The sequence below is a fragment of the Maniola hyperantus genome, chromosome 2, assembly GCF_902806685.2.
Source record: "Maniola hyperantus chromosome 2, iAphHyp1.2, whole genome shotgun sequence".
Lineage (NCBI taxonomy): Eukaryota > Metazoa > Arthropoda > Insecta > Lepidoptera > Nymphalidae > Maniola > Maniola hyperantus.
Window position 1 is genome coordinate 8,195,256 of NC_048537.1, and position 21,877 is coordinate 8,217,132.

The following is a 21,877-nucleotide window of genomic DNA, read 5'->3' on the forward strand; positions in this document are numbered from 1 at the left end:
AGTCAAAAAATCGACTCTTAGCTGATAAGTAAGTAAATCGCACAAGTCAAAACTACTTTTTATCCCGGAAAATCAAAGAGTTCCTACGGCATTCTTAAAGGCCCATCCGTTTAACCGATTTTGACGAAATTTGGTACGGAGGTACTTAGCTTGAATCCCGGAAATTGACATAGGCAATTTTTTTCCCGGAAAATCAAAGAATTCCCACGGGATTATTAGAAAACCTAAATCCACGCGGATGAAGTCGCGGGCATCGTCTAGTTATACAAAATTGTGTCAAATGGAGACCGCCCAAATGTGTAGGTAAATAGGTATAGCCAACAATGTTCAGAGACTCTTATATACCTTATATTCAAGACCCAACTAACTAGATAAGAAATGGATTTTTCGCTTCGGCCGCGTATGCAATCAGTGTTTAGTAATCAGTTTCTGATATTTTTACAAAAAAAAAAATTGGTGAAATCATAAAGGAGTGTACATACTTATTTTACATTTTATTTTTCCATACTAATATTATAAATGCGATAGTGTGTCTGTCTGTCTGTCTGTCCGTCTGTCTGTCTGTCTGCTAGCTCTTCACGACCCATCCGTTTAACCGATTATGAAATTTGGTATACTTAGAGATAGCTTGCATCCCGGGGAAGGACATAGGCTTTTTTGATCCCGGAAAATTAAAGAGTACCCACGGGATTTTTAAAAACCTAAATCCACGCGAACGAAGTCGCGGGCATCATCTAGTTTTAAATAATTTGAATTTAATTTAAGTAATTTCATATCGTTTATTAGGGGAGAATTAGAACAACCAACTCGCTAGATTTGTCAGAGGATTCAATTCAAGGTCAATTTTTGAGTCATATTATGCAAAAACGCAACTATGTCGCTGCAGTCTGTACCCTCAAATCTTAGTTACAATGATAACAAATTACAAAGTGTCAATCAGATACACCACGCCAGTAGATTTTGAATAAGTTATGCCGAATGGAATTATTGCCCGCCACCAGCAATTCGCTAACTCAGTGAACATCACTGAATGAAAGCCATCAAGCTCATTTAACATTTATTTTTAATCAATTGAAGGATTTGTACAAAATATTACTTTTAAGTTTTATATCGCTCAGTTAAGCATCAGTAGAACCAACCAATGTTAAACATGAGTTTGATGTTTGAGCTTTTATTTAGTGATGATCACTGAGTTAACGAATCAGGTGAAGCATGAAACACGTGAGGTCGTCTCGGTTAGACTTCGACATGAAGCTCCGCGCTTCTCCGGGCCCTTTGATATCCATGTCGGAATTCCCACGGAAAAGAGGTGATTTTTTAAGAGCAGAAAAAGTCCGGGAGTAGATAGCCGGTAGGTAGTGGAACGAAACGAAACGATGGATATTGCACCAAATCGACGTGGTGGGCCAATCTAAATTCTAATGAGGATTGTCGGTAATCCACCAATATGCTTGGTAGGAACATTACGTCTTATGGTCTACTTTGGAAATTCGCAGTAACATAATGTGAAGGCCTAGACTAATATTGTAAAGGATTTGATTATATTTTCTTTGGAAATAACAAACTAGATTTCATATTCTTGTAGGTAGGTAAGGAGCCTACCTAGGCACCCATCTCAATTGAAAAATTTGGGATTAATTTTGACTCCCATTTGAATTTGTCATGTTTGGAGTTTTTAGTATCTAATAAAAGACTAAGTATGTCAACGTTGTTTTTAGAAATTCCCATTTTAGCGGATGCCTTCCCTTGCTTCACTCTATAAAAATCTTACTAGCTTTTATGCTTGTAGGCTTTCTTTATACTGAGATGACGTGTTCTTCTGACAGAATATTGGCCTGTTGCAGCATTGGGATTGGGCAGCGTATCTCAATGGAGAGTAGCGAACTACCCAGTACTAGGAGATATACTTACCTATACCATAATTCATAGTGTACCAAGCCTGTGCACAAGCTGCAAACAGATTATAATATTATGGTTGACTAAGGCCAACTAAGTTAGTATAAAGAATCGAGAGTGGTGCCAGTAGGATTTGTTTTCCGTACATACTTGTACCTACTATGACATCTTTAGTTGATTAGGAATTTGGGATCCCCCAAAACTTTAATATTAACTTCTTAGCTTATCTTGTTATACTTAAATCCACAGTCCACTCGTATTAGGAATCCATAAATACGATAGTGTGTGTGTGTTACCTTTTCATGGCTCATCCGTTGAACCAATTTTGACGGGTACCTATACAGATACCTGTAGGTACCTAGGTACTTACTTATATTACGCTGATGAGTTAGTATAATCATTAAGGAGTAATTAATCGCTTTCGATTTGCCCTTCAATTATACCTGTACGGAAATTGATAAATTGATCACTTTTGAACGTTTTTGTTGAATGACTATGGCTTTTTAAGATTCAACTATTTCTTAACTGCGACATTATCAGGCGCTACAATTTATATCTTGCTCGGCCACTATTTTTATTCCAAACTATACTTTTGCAATTGCAGTTGCCTATTTTTAACAGACTTCCAAAAAGGAGGTGGTACTCAATGCGGCCCGTTTCTTTTTTTTAATGTATGTATACACCGATTTTTTCAAGGTTTCTGGACCGATTTGCATTTTTTTTAAATCAACAAATGATGTTTCCGTGGTGAGGCCATAAAAATTTCTGGATCTAACTCCTCAATTCTGATGCATATATCAATTCACCACCAGAAACTCTCGAATCCCCACGGCTTAGGAGTTAGTGCTGTACCCCAACATCATCAGGATTGAGGAGTTGGGACTTGGTGTCCAAGTCGTAAAGTCGTTGCTTGGTACCTAAAATATTAATGCACTATGAACACTTCCTGGATCTTAATAACTTAGGCTAATCTTAATATCTTAAAATCTTAGTAACACTGCAACATCAGGAAAGGAGTTGGATCCAGAAATTTTTATGGGACCACCACGGAAACTTCCTCTGTTGATAAAAAAAAAAATTGCAAATCGGTCCAGAAACCTCGAAAAAATCGATGTACTTACATAAAAAAACGGCCTCATGTGACAGACTCAGTCACACGAGGCGAATCAGTCTTTGACCCCCTACGCACGGTCGACTAGTCGCCCGGCAATTCTATCACAGATTCTAATGGTCGCCGTCTACCATTAGAATCTGTGATTTATATGGAAGTTGCCGTGCGTATACGCACGCAGTCGCTGCCGCAGCTCCGTGCGCATGCACACGGCGACTTCCATGTAAATTACAGGTTCTAACGATTCTAACGGTCGGCGTCGACCGAGATGCCGGGCAACTAGTCGACCGTGCGTAAGGGGCCTTAAGCTCAAGAGAGTGGTTCAGGCATAATAGTGTAGTGTTAGGCGTTAGGCGATTGCCGTCGATTGGCGAGGCGCCGGTCTAGGTGTCTCAGACGCCGCAATTAGGAAGTGCGCTTCCGCCGCCCACTGGCGCGGCGCCACCGCGCCACCGTGCATCGCCGTCACCCGAGGAATTGCCGCAATCGCTGCTAATTACGCACGTCCTATCGCCGACCTGACACCTACTTACTTTGAAAATTTGATACAATTGAATGTTGAGTTAACACCAGTCACCACTGAAATGCACATTATACTCAAGTGCGCTGGAAGAGGTGTGCCACACAAAATGACAGTAATGTTTTGTGCCGATTCGAAGCACCCCACCGAACGTACCGGGAATCGAAATTGACAATGTGTCAAATGGTCTTCGTATACAAATTGTATGAAAAAATATTTGCCACAAACTTCTGGGATTTTGTCTTTTGATACAATGAAATGATCCTTAAGTAGGTACTTACATGAAATTGAGTCAATCAGCATTTAAAAAAATTGACAGTTTTATTTATTTTTATGGACAAGTCTCGCTTGTCCACAAATTAATTTATACCAAAATTGTTTTCACAAAAAAAGGACTAATGGTTCCAAGACAGTTTATACCTCCTATAGCTGTTTTGGACTTTTGGAGATCCCCATAGACTCCATATCACATGAGTACATAATATGTCCCTACTATTCCAGTTAAAACTTTTTGTACTTACCTACATCACTGTTAGTAGGTAACCTTTTTGCTAAAACTGAATATTTCAAATAATAATAATTAATCTTCGTAAGTAGATATTTATATTTTTCCGTTACCTACCTAAAGGAAGGAAATATCCTAACAAGGTACCTATATTATAAAGAAAATTGCATTGTCTTCGTTGAAATATTTCTCCCTTTATTTGATCCATTAAATGCCTCGTTACGTGTATCCGGGGTGTGAGTGACGGTGGAGGACCCTGATTGATACAAATAGTTTCCACCTATTAAATGGGCTTGAAGGAAAGGAAGTGCGTTGTTAAGGAAAATGGCATCGCGCGGAGATCCAGAAAAACGAAAACCGTTAGATAAACGGGTTACATAGCATCGTATTTTAACAGTGTTTACAGACCTACCTACCTATATATATACATACCTACTACAAAAAAATGGCAGTCGGTGGCAACTGTCGACATAAGTAAATTATTTAAAAACTAAGTATACCTATGAAGTAAGTAGGTAACAGTGGGTTTTTTTTGGATTTGCAAATTAATTTTAATATCAAATATAAAAATAAATTTAGTTTAGTTTTTACATCTGTCGGCAGGCACTCCGAGCACCCATCCCCTCAGAAGTTTTCACTTTACCTGAATTAAATAGTGCCTATCTAATTAATTTTTGACCCTCAGAATTATTAATATACTAATAATAATTGAAATAAACTAAGGTACTTGATACAAATAAGGCCTATGCTCGAAAAAGGCCTACTCTCCCAAAAACCCGGTTAAATAAATGTAACATAAAAGATTCTTCACGCACATACATACTACGGCCCTATGATTAGGTACGAACTGCTCAGGCGCCCTGCGCCTATTTCCCGAGCTTGTTGCGACACCTTCTTTGTGGAAGTCGGGTTTTCCGCAGCGCACTATAAAATTTTCGTAATAACAAGGCAAGTTATTAGGTTTTATATTGACATTTTATATAAACTAATAAGTAGTTATAATACCTTAGCCATTATATTAGATAATTATTGCTTTCATTATCATCATTTTGAATAATGGAACGAATTATGGAACTTTATATTTTATCTGGTACGGTACCGAATAAGGCCCTAGGCCTTAATTGTAACCCTAGGCCTTAATATAAATCCCGCATTTTAATACGCATTTTGATGTCTAGCTCTCAAAGTACTACGAATAACTAAATCTAAAAAGGCTCCTAAACGTGCTACTTGGTCGGAAGAAAGCTTAGCAACCTGCAGCGGCAGTTTAGTGCCTTGTATACAGCAGTACAATTTAATAAGGCCTATAATTTTTTTATTTTATTTGGTAAAAAAAATCGGTTTTTTTTACAGAATGTGTGCTTAATTTATTTAATTACGAGTGACAATATTTTTTTAAATAGTTTATTCATATTATTGTTAATATGAGAGCTTAAGTCTGACAAGCCATCTGTGTTTATAAATGTTTAATTACAGTAATAAAAAGCTTTATCAAAAGATAAAAGGTAAATAAAGGCTGTAAAATAGTATTTTTTAAATAAATAGATTTTTAACAAGATTTTATGAGTTTAAAGTTTACAGGCCTTATTTCGTAGATGTAACTTATTATGGCCACTAGCTAAGGTTTTTGTATTGTTGATTTTGTCTTCATTTTATTAGATATTGCTAATGTTTTACTCCATTAATTTGATATTAATAAACATCTAATACTAATTTATTGAAGTTTTTTTGATACACACCTATACTTATTTTGTAATCAACTATTTAAATAAGGTAGACCTTATTTGTATCAGTTACCTTATTAAACTATAAACTATAATGGTTCGACAGACTCGTGCTCAATAGTGAGCCAGTGAAGGGCAGGGATGGATGATGATGAATGAGTGATGTAAAAGTATCATACAATAGTAGGTATGAGGGTGTTCTTAAAATCCTAAGATACCAGAATTTTGATAGGCGGTGAGGGTGACACCCCCTGTAATGCCAGTTGCTTGCAGTCGAGGCTTTCACACTTTTCCCCGACATTAGTCATCATTTGTGCTGGTTCTCATCTCTGGAGCCCATTCAACTTGTTTAAATTTCACGCTCTGAGGTGCTACGGAAAAATATTGGATATTAACACCAAAATATGGACCTTGGCTAATGTATGGGAGAGCATTAGCAATAATGTGAGGCGTCTGCGTGCATCCTAATATAACGGCTTTTTGAAGCTAAAGTTTTTGTTTGTTATGTTATGCATGTGTATGATAAATATTTCATACCAGATGACGCTCGTCACTACGTCCGCAACCCTCGTAGATTCAGGTTTTTAAAAATCCTGTAGGAACTCTTTGATTTTTCGGGACAAAAAGTTAAAATGAGGAAACCTGCATGCCTGAGAGTTCTCCATAATGCTCTCAAAGGTCTGGCAAACCGCACCTGGCCGGCGTGGTGGACTACGTCCAAACCCTTCTCATTCTGAGAAGAGCCCCGTTCAGTAATGGGCCGGTGATGACTTGATGATGATAACTAAATGTTGATTTGATTGTCAAAACAGAAGCGCTGGGCAGCGTGGGCAGCGTGGGCAGCGCGGGCAGCACAGGCGGCAGCTCGTGGCCGTCGTCCACGCCAGAGCCGTCGCCGTCGCCGTCGTCCACGCCCACGTCGCGCGACGCCGCGGACGCCGATGCGGACCCGGATGTCGAGCCGCCTTTCACGCTGGGAGCCACCGAACACACACCATACAAATGTAAATTTTGCGACAAGGCCTTCCCAAGGCTCTCCTACCTCAAGAAACATGAGCAGGTTTGAATCTTTTTAATATCGGTACCTTTTCTCGCGATTTCGTCTGAATCATTGAACTAAATTAGTAGACCTTTATAAGGGCTATTTATTTCTTACAAAATTTGTGTTATATCGATCATCTATGAAGCTCACAAAATTAATATGACACTGGACATCAAGATGTAAGCAAAAACAAGTTGCAGCCCGCAATTTTTTTCTGGAATAACGCGTGTTGTTAGGTCCACTGCCCGATACACTGCGAGTAAGTAGGTAGGTACATATAGGTACCTGCAATTCTTGCAATTGACAGAGTTAAGTGGAATGAAAATTGCAAGTTTCTCCCTAAAGCTGGAGATTGACTTGTAACATTCTGGTGTAATGTATCGAGTTTTTGTAACTCAAATGAAAGACTGACTTGTAAGGTTAGTTTGTAATACATTCTTCGCAGCGAGCGCCGCCACCTGCTCCACTCGACTGTCGGTTTTTCGCGAATTCCCGAATCACAGTCAATAAGTCAAAGTAGTTTGCGTCATCGCGAGAGTAAATCGCACGCGTGATAATATGATAATAAAAAGAATATCCGGCTGAGTTTGTTCTGGGCTCTTCTCAGACCTGGGATTTGGCGTTTGGAACCCTCGTAGCTTTAGTTTTAAGTTTGCGTAATAATTATCACCACTATATTATCTTACAAATCTAACAACTGACAATCAAAAAGAGTAATTTATTACCTATTTTGAATAAATTATTTGAATTTTTGAATTTTTAATTTTGCGCATAAGCCTTAAAAATGGAACACACTTGAGTCCGTAGCTCGAATGATACATTACATACACAAGTTACAAGTCAGTCTGTGTCGCCTGTATTGTAACAAGATCGCCTCGAATGGTAGGTACATTATAAACAAACGGTACAAGTCAATCTCCAGCTTTACGCATACCGATGACCGATCTACCTATTTAGATGCTTATAGGTGCGATTCCATGATGTATTACAGTCATTTCAATTACTACATCAACAATCAAAGATAAATGTTGAGGTAACAAACCAACTAGTTTTAGACGCATTACAAAATGTAATACTCATCATAGCTTATAAGTATATCCGCAACTTCTAAATTCCAATCCAGTTTCGCTATGCTTGAACTAAGTAGGTAGATGAAAATTACTTATGATAAATTGGTAGAGTGAAAAATGCAAGCTTCTCCCTTACGGATATCGATCTACCTACTTATATAGAATTTTCGATTCCATGAAGTATGTATTTTAATTATCAACGAACAATGTTGAGATAACAAACCAACTCAGTTAAGATCATACAAACTCGAGCCATTGCAATGGTCATACTCATAACTCGTATCTGTAAATTTAAATCCAGTTAGGCCAGTCTAGAGGCTGGAATCTCCCAGCTTCATTAGCCAGGAGATACCCAAAATGGTCCATTTACAGAGACAGTGCTTATTGCAAGATATGCATCGCAGTAGCCTTGCGGTGAACAACACCGGGGCCTGCGAAATTGTGACACGCGGCCCATTACGCTCGTACATCTTGGAGTCCTTTGTGTGGCGCCGATTTAGCCGCATACGCTTGCAGTGCGACTCACGCCGCGACAGATCTAGCTGCGATAGGGTAAATAGAAACGTCACTTTGCATAACGCCGGTCGTGGTTTTACCTACGCTAAGAGCTCCCGCAAATTATAGACTTTTATCCGCCGATAGTTAAGACTTTAGTCGGGTTGGGCTAGCGCACGGGGACAACTGAATATCTAATGGTGAGCGTAAAGATCAGTTAGCAGTCGGTTCGGTCGAACGCTCTCGAACAATTATTTGCTAGTAGAAAAACTGCGTTTGAAGAGGAGAGCGGTGGCGTAGGTAATGAAAATTAATATGTTGTCCTGAAATGTTATTAAGTAGGTACTTATTGCTTATAGTTTTGTACAACGGAGGAGAAGAATAACTGAGAAGGTTGGGTGCATCCCATCTACCTACAGAGATAGGATAAGTATTGCTAGGAAAATGGAAGAAATTGCGAGTTAGCATACCTACTTAAATGTGGATGACCGCCATACTGATTTAACAGTTAGCCGATAGTTCACCGATAGTCCAGTTTGAAGGCAATCGTGTGGCCTATTAAACTTAAGTTTTAGCCGCTATGGAATAGGTATGATGCACTTGCATACATCTTCATCCGACTGAACTATTGGCCGCTTGGAAAGTCTTTAATTTACGGGTCCTTTAAAAACTTAGATCCGGATCTTTATAACTAAAAACGTAACACAACGTTTTTAGAATCGATTACTTTTATAATTGGCCAATACGGTCGTAAAAGGATTTTATTAGATTATCGGGATGCAATTGCCATCACTGTTGCGTTTTAGAGATATCGATCAATCCGTTGGGTTCGTAGTGTTGCGCCGACAAATGTATCGGTAGATCGTGTTGCGCGCGCGACATCGCTGTGACGGCCGGAAATAGGCTGCGATAAGAACTCCCTAGGCTGGCGTGCCAGTCTTTTATCAATTATCATTGCGCCGCTTGGGAAAGGTAATCATTATAAAAGTAAATCATGAGATGCTGTATTAAAGAGGCCCGTTTTAGATCGCAATGCTAAGCAATGTTTCTGCTTATCCGATCAAATCAAAAGCCTTTTGAACAAAATGTCCAATGAGGCACCTACTAGTATAGGCATTTAATATTGAAGACAATACCATAATTTAAAATCAAAGAATTCCCACACGATTTTTAAAAACCTAAATTCACGCGGACTAAGTCGTGGGCATCATCTAGTTTATTATAATATGCTAAAGCACTAAAACAGACATGAAATTCTGTACCAGCAACATATTAGGTCCCTACTGAGTACATTGTACAGTAGCGACTCGTTTCAAAGAATTCGTGATCTGCAAGATTATTTTTTGCATTGTTTTTAATCTGTTTTAACTTTGGAATTAGAGGACCGACTTATGTAAGTACCTACTAGGGGTCTTTTTTATATCACAATCAGTTTGTCTGTTACTCAACCGGTGGGTTACCTGATGTTAAGTGATTAGATTACCACCGCTCATGAAAATTTTACAACACCACAGGAACGCCAATGAAAGGAACGCCGCGGCTTTTTAGGATTTTTTGACCCGCCCAATAAATACCTAGTTGAAATCTAGCGGGGACACTGTCGAACAGAGTTGATTCCACAATTTGCATGTGCGTGGCAAAAACGATCTGGCACAACGGCTGGACGAAGTATACCAGGCACCCAGGTGTATAGACGGAATAACTTGTGTTAGCTACTAGCTAGAAAGTAATATTAGTTAGTAATATACAATAATATACACCTCTAACAATTCGGAGTAAATGTTTTAACGGTGAACGAAAATATAAAGACGAAACCTGCATGCAACATGCCTGAGAGCTCTCCATAGGCAATATTGTCAAAGATGTGTGAAGTGAGAAGTCTACTAATCCGCACTTGGCCAGCGAGGTAGACTTTAGCCAAAATCTTTTCATTCTGAAAGAAGACCCAGCACGGGTATCCTCTCAGCGATGGGTTGATTATAATGATGACGTTAATGATATTATAGAATGGTAAAGGAGCATCAAACATTGCAATAGATACCAACAAAAATACTATACCACAAAATATTCCACGCAGCCTGTTTCGTAGAATGATTCCTTAATTTGATACAAGTTTTTGGGGTGCTACGTATATGGCCAGTTACATTCCGCCGATGACCCCGCGCCGGCGGGTATGTGAACCACCGATGACATCGCAGTTATTGTACTGGGAAAGTCGCTCGGTAGCCGTCCGCTGCCCATTTCAAAGCTTTATTGGCTATCACGCTCGCCTTAAACTACTTACGACTAGTTTGAAATGTCTTTTGGTGCGCTTTACGCGGAATTTCGACAGTACCGGCTCCCATTACGGCCGTCGCTCTCACGCTGTTAGTTGGTGAATACCTAATAATAAAGATACTTCGCGTCGCGTGTTTTTTCGCTATAAATAGGGGCATGGTGTCGTGGTGAGAAGCACGGGGCGGCCAGCAGGGCTCCACCACGCACCCAGGGGGCCCAGGGGCAGGCTCCCGTCGAGACCATGAGCCCGCTTATGCGACATTGGCACGAAGTTTATTAACACTATTAATAAAATCTATATTGAACAGCTTAATTACAGAATTGTTAGTAAATATGTCTTTATACGTTGTATTAAGTTAAAAGTACAAAGTTTAAGTGGCTGTAAAAATGAAAGGTTCCACTTTAGAGAGAGGTAATATTATTGATACTGTTTAGAACGAGATGAACTATAACCTATAGAAAGAAAACGGATACATAGTTTTTTTTAATTTTTTTGCTGTAAAGATAGAAAATTAGTATCGAATTAAAATCAGTCATCTCGGCAATTACAATTCTTTGAAAGTTTTTAACAGTAAATAAAACATGCAAGAGGTAAAAAAAAATCAAACGATTGTGAGTTGTTAAAAGAAATTAAAATACCTACAAACAAATCATTATTCAAATTCAGCATGGTTCTGTATTTTAGATATTCTAGAAGCAAACAATAATAGAAAACAATGTAACGTAGGTATGAACGTAATTCCACGTTTTCAATTAGGTATAAATAATAAGTATAAACTAAATATTAGCAATTTTTAAACACTAGGTACCACAAAATCGGCCAATATAATAAAGTATAGTTTTCAAGAAAAGAAAAGTTTTGTGCTTTGAGGATTTTTTCCTGAGAAATTGAATTAGGGTAAGTAGAATGTAGATCCACGGTAGATCCATACCATTTTGATGGTTTACTTAACTTTTTTTAATGAAAATCTATATATATAAAAGGAAAAGGTGACTGACTGACTGATTGACTGACTGACTGACTGACTGATCTATCAACGCACAGCTCAAACTACTGGACGGATCGGGCTGAAATTTGGCATGCAGACAGCTATTATGATGTATTGGCATCCGCTAAGAGAAAGGATTTTTGAAAATTCAACCCCTAACGGGGTGAATTACGGGTTTGAAGTTTGTGTAGTCCACGCGGACGAAGTCGCGAGCATAAGCTAGTATTACAATAAAACTTAAAGCTAGTCTTATCTAATTACCTACTATTACTTAAGTTTACTTACCTACTAATTACAACTACTTACTAAAAGTACTTAAATCATACCTTGAACAATGGTGCTTGCATCAATGCGATAATTATGCCTTGTGTTAACCTTAGGTAGGTGCGGAGGTTTCTAATGCGTTTTTAAATAAGTTTTGATGGCTCGTGCATATATTTTCTTTGTGAATGCATTCATCATTAGCTGGACGAATTCACCGCAATTCTGTTGTAATTAGGTTCTTATACCATGTGTATAGTAGGTGTTGGCTTAGATGGATGGCTTAAGTTCTGTTTTACACGTAGGTTTTTTTCACAGCTTATAAGTATAATATAATATAGTAATACTAGCTGGTGCCTGCGACTTCGTACGCGTGGATTTAGGTTTTTAAAAATCCCGTGGGAACTCTTTGATTTTCCGGGAAAAAAGTAGCCTATGTCACTCTCCAGGTCTTAAAGTATACTCATGCAAAAAATCACGTCGATCCGTTGACCTGGAGAGTAACATAGGGTACTTTTTATCCCGGAAAATAAAAGAGTTCCCACGAGATTTTTAAAAAACCTAATTCCACACGAACGAAGTCACGGGCATCAGCTAGTCAGTATTACAATAAAACTTAAAGCTAGCCTTATCTAATTTCAAGTTCAAAAATTTCGGCACACTCTTGCATAACGAAAGTTTTCGTGTGGTTCTGGGCTTGAGACTACCACACTCATGAGCACACTAAATAATTGTCACTGTGGAAAGAAGTTGATTTTGTATTTGAAGGATTCTCATGCCGGAGCACTGCGAGGCTATTTCGGAATGGCTCTCAACGGTACGGTTAATAGGAGTCTTGCCACCATATATATACCTGCGCTCATTGAGCCAACAGACATTAGCCGGGATGTTGACAAGAGACGGATGGGGGCTGTGTATTTGTTTTGTTGGAGACCCTAGTGCCATGAAGGCTTACTGCTTACCAGATATTTCACTTGCCTTGTCTGGCAACAAAGAGGCTGGCTGATCGGCCTATTAGCTAATTCAGCGTGGAAATGCATCCAGTATTCTTGGCACCATATCGCGCGGGCAGGATTTGTAGGTACGATTATTTGATTAGGCTAGCTATTAACATTACAACATTTTCAGTAAGAAAAAAGAGGATATTAAAACATTTTTGAAACAAAGTTTTGTCAAATCTAAATTTATTCAGTATGAGTTTAGAGACTTATTCAAAATTGTAAATTGAGTAGTTGAGTGCCTCCATAGGTATCTACCTATAGAAAATGTACCAAGTAATTTACGGAACCGACTAACAAAGAATGACATACGTTACACGTTACATAATTAGGGGAACATAACGTTCATTCAAATCACCTTCGCGTCACGTCGTCTTCACCTAAAAAATAACTATTACCAGTGAGTAGTGACACGTTCTAAGGATTATTCATAAGTTAATTATGAGAATGCTAATGTGGCTGCCAGAAGCAAATAATGGGAACCGTCGCTTCGGCCTTCGACACCCGTAAACTGGTGCAGGCGGGCATAAAGACGTCGTCGTATACGACAACTCCCTCCTCAAACTGGCATGCTCTTCACGGTTCCTAAAATAATTGACCACCTCGCTGATTATGCCCTACTATTATGCTAAACACTAGTTACACTTGATTGACTGAGCCATTGAGGAATATGTTAATAATTTTCTATTTTTAACCGACTTCAAAAAAAGGACGAGGTTCTCAATTCGTCGGAATCTTTTTTTTTTTTTATGTATGTTCCCCGATTACTCGAAGACGCCTGGACCGATTTTGAAAATTCTTTTTTTGTTTGAAAGGGTATACTTCATAGTTGGTCCCATTTAAATTTGGTAAAGATCTGATGAACATCTTCGAAGATAAATAATGGAACTCCTCAACGGATAAGAGTAAATTGCTCGCGATCAGTGTAATAGCTTAGTAAACAGTAGATTTTTAACCAGGCATAGCATATTTTAATACCATGGGGCCACTAAAAATTGTGAAATAATTTTTTTTTACAAAAAAAAATAAAATCATTATTCTAGAGTATCAAAGAGTTCCCTTGGGATTTAAAAAATCTAAATCCACGTGGACGAAGTTGCGGGCATCATCTAGTTTTACATATCTAATTGATTTCCTGCAAACCTAATGAATTTTGGTATCAACTAATCTTAGAATTAAAATTCATTTGTTACAAAAAAATAAAAACCGACTTCGATACACAAACACTAAAAATTGAAAAATAATTTAATTTATTACCGAATATTATGTATACAAGAGTTGATATAGTTCCATAATAATATTTTTTGGGGTCGGTGCCAATGAGGTGCCATTGTGGAGTCTCATAAAAATTCGAAGTCTAGACGATTCTCGCAGCTGAAGCTAATTGGCACCATATTTGATGCCCGCAACTTCGTCCACGTGGATTTAGATTTTTGAAATCCCAAGGGAACTCTATGATACTCTAGAATAATGTTATTCGTATACGGGATGCAAGGTATTTCTGTACGAAAAGTTTATGCCAATATGCAATAATGCTTCATCAATGTGGAATTAGGTTTTTCAAAATTTCCGTGGCAAGTGGCAACTTTAGTATTTCGGTATGTTTAAGAAACAGAACTGAACATTTCAAATAACTTGAACCTAATAAAAACCATCAGCCACCATTGTTAGAAATGGAAGTATTGGTTATCGATAAACTTGTTAGTAAGAATGATGGTGTTTGTTTAGTCGAGGGTTGGTGCTCTCGTGGTCCCTCAATTACCACAGCGGGGCTAGTACAAACCATTAGCACCTACGGCAATTTGTTAGCGCCATGGTGTAGTGCACCCGCTTGCTTGTACCTTATACTCCATCTTCGAGGAATAGCTTTTGTTTAAAGTTATGGTGCATTGATTTCTAATGAATATAATAAGATTTTTAAGGCATGCTATTTTATGGACGTTACGCCGCCGGGCAGTTAAATTAGAAGAAACGTCACCTTACCATTATCTTCTCCGAGGCACACACGAGTTAACATCTTCGTATTGTCTGACTACTGACTACCTGGACTGAAAATATCCAGTCTGGTCAAAATTACCTTCACCGAATCATATCACGTACCTATGGCTTCGCTTCTATCGGGCATCCTCCGACGCGTGATTTATATTAACGTTATATCATTTAGCTATCCTATTTAAATTCAAAAACTTATTTTAGGTATATCATGTACGTCAACCTGTGTTTCTTATGACTAGTCATATGACTCTATCACCAGTTCTTCTGTTAGAAATAACTACACTATATTTTTTTAAAAATATAGATTTTACGAGCAGGTACTGAACTACTTGCAGGGATTAGATCATCCGTCGAAGAGTTTCGTCCTTCATCTCCAAAGATCTTCATCAGACCTTTACCAAAATATGGCAATAAATTAATTTTTCTTATCAATGTTACAGCTATGTGTTTCTGCAAAATTAATAAACTTACAGCCAACCGGTTCTTTTAATAGAATATGCTACGTAGAGCGGCTCCCGCACATAAACATATTGCAGGCATGTTTACAGCTTGCTTTTAATTGGAGTAATCGGTACCTACAAGGTGAAATTAATAAATTCTGTCTGAAACCTATAAATCATAACGGCTCTAAAGTGAAAGATTAGACTTTTATCGATATTGGATTTGTACCAATGATATAACACAAGAACCCCTGATAAACTGATATTGATTTAAGTTTAAAAAAATGTAAACACTACAATGAATACTTGTAAACAAGTTATAGGTAGGTACATAGATCTACTTTATATTATACTTAGTAAATACAAAAATAAATTTGATTTGATTTAATATTGCTTGATTTATGCGAGCGCTGAAACATGAATATTGAACGGTTGTTGTGATATAGACGTTCAGCTTTGATGATTGATGATGCGGCTTGAATTTACCAATTGCCATTATCGTTAACAGCAACTATTCCAATGAAACGGTCGATTTTGGTAATTTATTTAAAATTACCCATCTTTTCCAGACTCATTCAGATCAGATGCCGTTCCGCTGCGAATTTTGCTCGCACCTGTTCAAGCACAAGCGTTCGCGCGACCGTCACGTCAAGCTGCACACCGGCGACCGAAAGTATCGCTGCGCGCACTGCGAATCTGCTTTCTCCAGAAGGTACTATACCGTTTACTGTATCGCTTTAGTTATTTTGCTCGCACCTGTTCAAGCACAAGAGGTCCCGCGACCGACACGTCAAGCTGCACACCGGCGACCGAAAGTACCGCTGCGCGCACTGCGAATCTGCTTTCTCCAGAAGGAACTATACCGTTTACTGTATCGCTTTAGTTATTTTGCTCGCACCTGTTCAAGCACAAGCGGTCCCGCGACCGACACGTCAAGCTGCACACCGGCGACCGAAAGTACCGCTGCGCGCACTGCGAATCTGCTGTCTCCAGAAGGTACTATACCGTTTACTGTATCGCTTTAGTTATTTTGCTCGCACCTGTTCAAGCACAAGCGGTCCCACGACCGGCACGTCAAGCTGCACACCGGCGACCGCAAGTATCGCTGCGCCCACTGCAAATCTGCTTTCTCCAGAAGGTACTATACCGTTTACTGTATCGCTTTAGTTATTTTGCTCGCACCTGTTCAAGCACAAGAGGTCCCGCGACCGACACGTCAAGCTGCACACCGGCGACCGAAAGTACCGCTGCGCGCACTGCGAATCTGCTTTCTCCAGAAGGTACTATACCGTTTACTGTATCGCTTTAGTTATTTTGCTCGCACCTGTTCAAGCACAAGCGGTCCCGCGACCGACACGTCAGGCTGCACACCGGCGACCGAAAGTACCACTGCGCGCACTGCGAATCTGCTTTCTCCAGAAGGTACTATACCGTTTACTGTATCTCTTTAGTTATTTTGCTCGCACCTGTTCAAGCACAAGCGGTCCTACGACCGGCACGTCAAGCTGCACACCGGCGACCGCAAGTATCGCTGCGCCCACTGCAAATCTGCTTTCTCCAGAAGGTACTATACCGTTTACTGTATCGCTTTAGTTATTTTGCTCGTACCTGTTCAAGCACAAGTGGTCCCGCGACCGACACGTCAAGCTGCACACCGGCGACCGAAAATACCGCTGCACGCACTGCGAATCTGCTTGCTCCAGAAGGTACTATACCGTTTACTGTATCGCTTTAGTTATTTTGCTCGCACCTGTTCAAGCACAAGCGGTCCCACGACCGGCACGTCAAGCTGCACACCGGCGACCGCAAGTATCGCTGCGCCCACTGCGAATCTGCTTTCTCCAGAAGGTACTATACCGTTTACTGTATCGCTTTAGTTATTTTGCTCGCACCTGCTCAAGCACAAGCAGTCGCGCGAACGGCACGTCAAGCTCCACACCGGCGACCGAAAGTACCAATGCGCGTACTGCGAATCTGCTTTCTTCAGAAGGTAGTATACCGTTTTCTGTCTCAAACAATAAGAAGTGGAATTAGATCATGCCCGCGACTTCATCCGTGTGGACTTAGATTTTTTAAAATTCCAAGGGCATAGATCTACTCTTTGATTTTCCGGGATGAAAAGAAGTTGTATCCAATAGGTGATGCCCGCAAGTCGCAACGTACCCTGGGTGGAATTTTGATTTTCTGGATCAAAAAGTAGCCTCCGTCCTAGTATTTTCTTAAAAAATGGTTTACCTAATTTTATGATAAAATCTATCAAAAAATCTTTACAGAAAATAATAATACTTAATAATATAGTCCGTTGAGATTTTGTTCGTAGAAAATAGATAAAAATTTGAAGTGTACCTACAAGGTATAACCACCTAATACTTAAAATGCGGTAAGTAAGTATAATATTATTGAGTTCTCTCAAACTGAGAGCATAAAGCACTAAGTATTTACACGCATATGACACGAGAGGTGCTTGCATCACAATAGTCGAGTAGCAAGATTGATCACCGTCAGCCACAGCACAAAGCTTGTCATCTTCGAGGCGACGCGTCACCTTTTTCGTCACCTCAGCACGACCACGTGACTAATTCCACGCAATTTGTCGGCTCAACGAAATGCCGAGTGAAAAGAGTTGATGCGCTGACAAATGGCGTTGAGGGTTTCACAAAAATGAAATAATGGCCCATTCCTAAACCGGTGCGGCGAGAGCGGCCATTAGTGGAGGTGTTTGGGCGAACGCCACTATTCTGTAGTTTGCGTGAAAGCCTCTTTGTTAGTTGTGTTTGGTCCACGCTTTATGTGGGTACTTATGTCTCCAATGACAAATTGTCTTCTCCGGTCACATAAAGACGATTTATCTCATTCAATAGAAATAAGTAGAAAGATTATTTATTTAAATTAACAAGTGCTTTTAAATCGTCACTCAATTTACCACTGATTCGGAATGCCATTCCTAGCAAGAAGAACCAGCAAGAAACGCGGCAGTTGCTCTTTTCAAATATTCAATTAACAATATAACGCCATGTATGTATAGGTAAGTATAAAGTATTGCAGTCCCGCGCAGCGCTAGAGCGAGCTGCTAGTCAATTCCACGGTCTTATATCGTTTACGTAATCTTTGATTTTGTATTTTTTGCAGAGTGAGATTTTTGTACCTATAAAGTATAGTTTCCGGCAGTTAAATAGTCGCGTCTGACCTGCGATGCAAGTGCAAGCCCGCGCAGGTATTATTCCACGCGCTCGTATACTGTGTACGAGTATAGCACTAACACTAATGCAGGTGGTGAGCGCAGCGTGTGACAAGGCGGGCGGGCTGGTTTGTTTTGCTCCCTCGCAGCGCGCGCCCCACTGACGCCTAAACATTTTTACTGCGACGCGTCTTGCGGTTAATTTCAAGAACGACTATTTAATTGGCGCGGACTATACTGTTACAATGAGAGTAACAATTATTTCAGTGACCATCTGAAGATTCACATGAAAACGCATGACAACCAAAAGCCATTTCACCGCACGATTTGTAGCCCCGGCTATAGTCCGGCCACCGCGCTCACGCCACCACAGGGGCACAAGCGTGAACACGAGAGTCGTGAAACCACTAAGAAACGTCTCAAAACACAATAGTCGCCATTTATTTAAACGTCTTTGTCTATTGAGCTTGCTGTACCTATAGGTACGGTGTACTATAAAGTAGTCTGTGGTACAACGAAAGTCATCATTTCAGCGACCATCTGAAGATTCACATGAAAACGCACGACAATCAAAAGCCATTTCAATGCACGGTGTGCAACCGCGGCTACAGCACGGCCGCCGCGCTCACGTCGCACATGCAGGGGCACAAGCGTGAACGTGAGGGCCGTGAAACTAACCGGAAGCGTGCCTTGCACTGCTTGCGCTGCGGCGATGCGTTCCGGCGACCTGATCTCTTACAAGTAATTAATATTATTAATTAACTACTATAAAATAATTTTGCCATATCTGTCAATGTCGTCGGAAGCTGTACTTAATTTTATCTAATGCATCTGTATACCGTAGCAACTGTTCAGCGAAGATACACTTTTTCATAGATAATAATTGTAACTGCCGGCTACTGTATGTATTTTCGTTTGCTTCAGGCTCATATGGCGAGCGTCCACGGTGTCGACGAAACCTCGATGACACCTCCACGTCGAGTCGCATCCCAGCCACCACCGCTACTTGCTTGCATTTATTGCACTCGTGACACGTTTACCAGTATGGAGCAGTTACAGCTACATGTACGCGCAGCTCACTCGGCACTGTTGAACGGAGAAAGTTCTGCGCAGTACACAATTGACCAGCCGATGCCGACTGACCTGAGCAGACGTAGTCCTGAAACGTCAACACCTGCTAAGCGTGCTAAGTTAAACTCGGGCTGTACAACACCAAAAAATGCTCTTTCCCCGAGCACGCTTTTGTGTAATCAGTGCGACGCAGCGCTCCCAGACTTTGAAGCTTTTCGTGCCCATTTGAAAGGTCATCTGGAAGAAGGCGGAGAGTTAGGAAGGACGAGCCCCGCACCTTGCCTCCACTGTGGTGCAACGTTTGCTGATGCAGCGGCCTCCGAGCGCCACCTGGCCGCTCATTACCTTGCTGTGTCTTGTGAATATTCTTGCCCCAGTTGTGTGCGCAATTTCCCAACACCGGAAGATTTGCAAAAACACCTGTTCGATATGCACGCTCATCATATGTACCAGTGCAATCTTTGCAAAGAAATATTCGATTCTAAAGTTGCTATTCAGGTAAGAAACCTCGTGTCAACATTTATTTTTAGTCCTCAAATTACAGTTTAACCTGTTAACTACATATTTTTTAGGTATAACTATCTCATTTTTTCTCTCCTAAGTACCTAGAATACTAGATACTTAATATTATAATCTTATAGAACTACAGCCTAAATCCGTCTCGTCTCCAGGATGCAAGCTATCTTTGTTGCCAATAAGAATGGTTCAACGATCGAAGCATGAAAATATATTCATTAGGTAACAAACAGAGACAGCAAGCCACACTTTCGTATTTTTAATATCTACTACTTACATAAAATGAGGAGCTGAACCTTGAGCTTTTTTATGTACTTGGGTATATTTTCTTTGTAGCGTAGACCCCCACTAAGTAAGGATGTTCAAAAAATCATCCGGAGCGTGGCGGCATCAGGGCAACAGTTCTAGTATGAAAGCATTCTTAACATGAATATTATTATTAGAATAGGTATTTTAATTGCAGGCTCATTTCGCAATGTCACATAGCACTGAGAACAAAGTGTGGGTGTGTCGATCCTGTGGCTCGGCCGGAGGAGCGCTGCGCTCGGAGGCGGAGGGCGCGGCGCACGTGCGCGCGCGGCACGCGGCTTCGCGCTGCGGGTGCGGCGCCGTGCTCGCGGGCGCACGCGCGCTGCGGGCACACGCGGCCGCACATCACACCTACCGGTGCCCTGTTCCTACTTGCACTGAATCTTTCGCCGTGCAGTATCTACTTGAGCGGCACATGCAAACTCATCATGCTGTTACGCACCAAGTAAGTTTACCAGTGTCCCTTATAATATCTAAATATATAAAAGGATTGACTGACTGACTGATCTATCAACACACAGCTTAAGCTACTGGACGGATCGGGCAGAAATTTGGCATGCAGATAGCTATTATGACGTAGGCATCCGCTAAGAAAGGATTTTTGAAAATTCAACCCCTAAGGGGGTGAAATAGGGGTTTGAAATGTGTGTAGTCCACGCGGACGAAGTCGCGAGCATAAGCTAGTTTGTAAATATGATGTATAGGAAGGCTTTTCTATATTATTTTTAACCTGCTGCAAAGAAAGAAGTTGTCAATTATAGCCGTATGGTAAGTATGGACCCATAGAGGTTTCTATTTTGACTCAATTCGAATGATTATTTTGTATTCGACAGGTCTCGATGATTTCAGAATAATTATTATAATCCCACATTAATTTGGTGGGGAGTTGAAAAATTTCTTAGGAGACGGAACTTCTGAAAGGGTTAATCATTCAATTAATGCAATAGCTTAGTTAGCAGTATAGTTTAATAGACAGTAGAGTCAAGAGTCGAAAATCAATCCTATTATATTTTCCAGGGTCTCAACGGTGATATAATCAGAGGCAAGCGAACAGAAAATAACAACGCTGTTGAAGGCGATGGTGCGAGTTCTCCTTGCATCAGTGGTGATGGTCACGTGCCCATGGTTCCAGGCGGAGAAGAACGTAGGCGAAAGAATGGAGCAGTGGCATTACAGTGCGCGTATTGCGGCGAGCGCACGCGCAGCAGGGCGGAGCTGGAGGCGCACACTCGCGCGCACTCCGGCGCAAGCGCGGCGCGGCATAAGTGTCTCATCTGTGATGAAGTGCTGCCGTCAGCTGGCGTCCTGGCCGAGCATAAACTTACACATTGCAAGGTAAAATACCTCTACCACTTACATACCTATATTTTACAAATAATAATGATTATATACGTTCGCGCATCGTTCGATCGAGTTGAAACTTTGTACAGTAGTCAAAAAGCTGTGATAGCCTATTAGGACGTCCGCCTTCTAATCGGAG

General features: G+C 40.4%; 1 protein-coding gene across 3 annotated transcripts in view; it reads left to right on the forward strand.

Annotated features, from left to right (window-relative positions):
- The window catches only part of L (zinc finger protein Lobe), a 69,281-nt gene that overhangs the window by 45,832 nt on the left and 1,572 nt on the right, over positions 1-21,877 (forward strand). For all 3 annotated transcript variants that reach the window (XM_034979852.2, XM_069503831.1, XM_069503826.1), the window contains 6 exons: positions 6,569-6,816; positions 15,893-16,035; positions 19,035-19,242; positions 19,426-20,070; positions 20,552-20,842; positions 21,415-21,732. In XM_034979852.2, the coding sequence (XP_034835743.2) occupies positions 6,569-6,816; positions 15,893-16,035; positions 19,035-19,242; positions 19,426-20,070; positions 20,552-20,842; positions 21,415-21,732 (1,853 nt within the window). The remainder of the gene's footprint in view (positions 1-6,568; positions 6,817-15,892; positions 16,036-19,034; positions 19,243-19,425; positions 20,071-20,551; positions 20,843-21,414; positions 21,733-21,877) is intronic.